Source organism: Corvus kubaryi, unplaced genomic scaffold, assembly GCF_017639235.1.
Source record: "Corvus kubaryi isolate FWS band 111438036 unplaced genomic scaffold, C.kubaryi_AGA036_p1.0 123, whole genome shotgun sequence".
Classification (NCBI taxonomy): Eukaryota; Metazoa; Chordata; class Aves; order Passeriformes; family Corvidae; genus Corvus; species Corvus kubaryi.
In genome coordinates this window covers 1,018,430-1,020,991 of record NW_024580658.1, presented here as the reverse complement: position 1 = coordinate 1,020,991, position 2,562 = coordinate 1,018,430, and the positions used below count along the sequence as shown (strand labels likewise).

Here is a 2,562-nt window from a genome sequence, read left to right as displayed (position 1 = left end):
CGGTCCCCACCATGCCCTGGAATCCCGGAATCCCGGGCAGGTTTGGGTTGGAAGGGGCCTTGGGCAGGGACACCTTCCTCTATCGCAGGTTGTTCCAAGCCCTGTCCAGAACCGCCTGGAATTCCCGGCCTGGGATGTCCCTGCCCCGCTGTTTGGGTGGGGATGGGTGTCACAGCTGCCCCCCCCCCGGGGTCCCCCTGGGCCACCCCCGGGCTGTCTCCCAGCAGAGTTCCTTGGTGCTAATCCCGCCCTCGGCGTCGCTGGCAGCCCCCCCGTTCAATCTGGGATTGGATCCGGCTCCTCAGCCCCACGATGACCAAATTAAGATATTTCTACCCAAAGCTGCCCATATTCCCCCTCTTTCCTGGCAGTGCCCACCCGTGTGGCCGCCCTGAGCTTTCCAGGATCCCCTTTGGGATGAGGGATCAGCTCGGGCGCTCCCAACGCTGGCTCTGATTCACCAAGTCCCTCTCCCTTGGAGCAGGAATTTCTGCCTGCCAGGCTCCTGCTCATCTCTGGAGCTTGGATAATGTCTCCCAGAGGTGGCACCAGGTTTTTGGGAAGTTTCCAGCCCGGAGCTCCCCACAGCAGGGAAGGGAGAGGCTTCTCCTGCTGCTCTCCCCTTGAAGCCTCCCCGAGCTCTGGCCGCTTCCCAAAGGGGAAGAGAGGTAGAGTGGGAAGCTCTGACTGTGGGAGAAAGGGTTGGGAGGATGGAATTTAATGGTTTATCCGTGATCTGCGTGGAGTTGGAGGGGATTTGTTGGGTTTTGGTTCGTTTGCTCCGAGTTCTTGGAGAACAAGGTTGTTGGGATGAGGTTTGGGAGGGGAAGAAGCTCCCTGGGAGCTCTGGAATCCGTGCCCTGATCCTTTAACTCCAAATTCATCGGAGCAAAACATTGCCGGGAGCGGTTGAGTCACGGCTTGGGGAGAATAAATGACTCAGGGGAGAAAGGGCTCCTGGAAATATCCGGGTGTGAGGAGGGAAAACCTCGGCAGGGAGAGGTGAAATCCCAAACCTCACCTGAGAGAAGTTGGGGACGAGTTCCCGAGGGGAATTCACGGTGGGGATTTCATTTGATTTTGATTCGGGGTGCTGGAGGTGGCAGAATCCCAGCTGTGAGCTCATCCAGGTGTGCTCGGTGCCTCTGGAATGCCTCGCCCATGTTTTGGGGATCAATTAAAGGAGCTCCTCCAAAAACCACTCGGAGCCAGCACAAAACCTCCCAAATCCCAGTTTAAAAGTCTGTCCCTTTGCAGCCCTGCAGGGATTTGTCCCCTGGGCCCATCCCAGGGCGATCCCAGCTGATTCCTGTTCCCTTTTCCAGGGATATCATGTCTATTTACAAGGAGCCACCCCCAGGAATGTTCGTTGTGCCTGATCCCCACGACATGACCAAGGTAAGGAAGGTTTGGAGCTTCCTCCTCCTCCTCCCTGCGGGGCTCTCCGGGGTTTTTGGGATGGTTTCCCAGCTGGAATGTTCCCTTAGTGTCCTGGCAGAAGTCGGGATGAGGGAGCAGCAAGGCTCCGGCTTTCCTGGGGGTGTTGGGATGGGGTTAAATGGAAGAGCCCCTTGCAGGGCCTGGAGGGGCTCCAGGAGAGCTGGAGAGGGACTGGGGACCGGGGATGGAGGGACAGGAGCCAGGGAATGGCTTCAAACTGGAATAGGGCAGGGCTGGATGGGACACTGGGGAGGAATTCCTGGCTGTGGCTGCCCCTGGATCCCTGGAAGTGTCCAAGGCCAGGCTGGAGCCACCTGGGATAGCGGGAGGTGGCTCTGGATGGAGCTGGATGGGATTTAACATCCCTTCCATCCCAGAGCATTCCAAGATCCTGTGTTTGGGAGTGTGGGACAGGAGGGGGACACAGCGGGCGAGGGGAGGTGGGAGGGCACAGCAGCAGCTGCACATTCCCAGGAAGAGGCTCTGAGGAGGATTTGGGAATGCTGGTCAGGGACAGAGAGACAGCTGGGATGTGGAGTGCTCAGGAGGGGTGGAATGTGGGATGTGGAGTGCTCAGGAGGGATGGAATGTGGGATGTGGAGTGCTCAGGAGGGATGGAATGTGGGATTTGGATTGGACAGGAGGGATGGAATGTGAGATCTGGAGGGGACAGGAGGGATGGAATATGGGATGTGGAGGGGACAGGAGGGATGCAGAGCTGGGATGTGGAGCGCTCAGCAGGGATGGAATGTGGGATCTGGAGTGGTCAGCAGGGATGCAGGGCTGGGATCGGGAGCGCAGGGCAGGGATTGGGAGCACAGGGCTGGGATTGGGAGTGCAGGGCTGGGATTGGGAGCACAGGGCTGGGATTGGGAATGCAGGGCTGGGATTGGGAATGCAGGGCTGGGATTGGGAGTGCAGGGCTGGGATTGGGAGCACAGGGCTGGGATCTGGAGTGCTCAGCAGGGATGGAATCTGGGATCTGGAGCACTCAGCAGGGATGCAGGGCTGGGATTAGGAGCGCAGGGCTGGGATCGGGGGCACTCAGCAGGGATGGAGTGTGGGATCAGGAGCACTCAGCAGGGATGGAATGTGGGATCGGGAGTGCTCAGGAGGGATGGA

At 59.1% G+C, this 2,562-nt stretch overlaps 1 protein-coding gene across 1 annotated transcript in view; it reads left to right on the top strand.

The window, feature by feature from the left end:
- Positions 1–1,290: 1,290 nt before the first annotated feature.
- The window catches only part of UBE2Z (ubiquitin conjugating enzyme E2 Z), a 4,760-nt gene continuing 3,488 nt past the window's right edge, over positions 1,291–2,562 (top strand). The window contains exon 1 of the mRNA XM_042017688.1: positions 1,291–1,398. Within this exon, the coding sequence (XP_041873622.1) occupies positions 1,333–1,398 (66 nt within the window). The 5' untranslated portion in view covers positions 1,291–1,332. The remainder of the gene's footprint in view (positions 1,399–2,562) is intronic.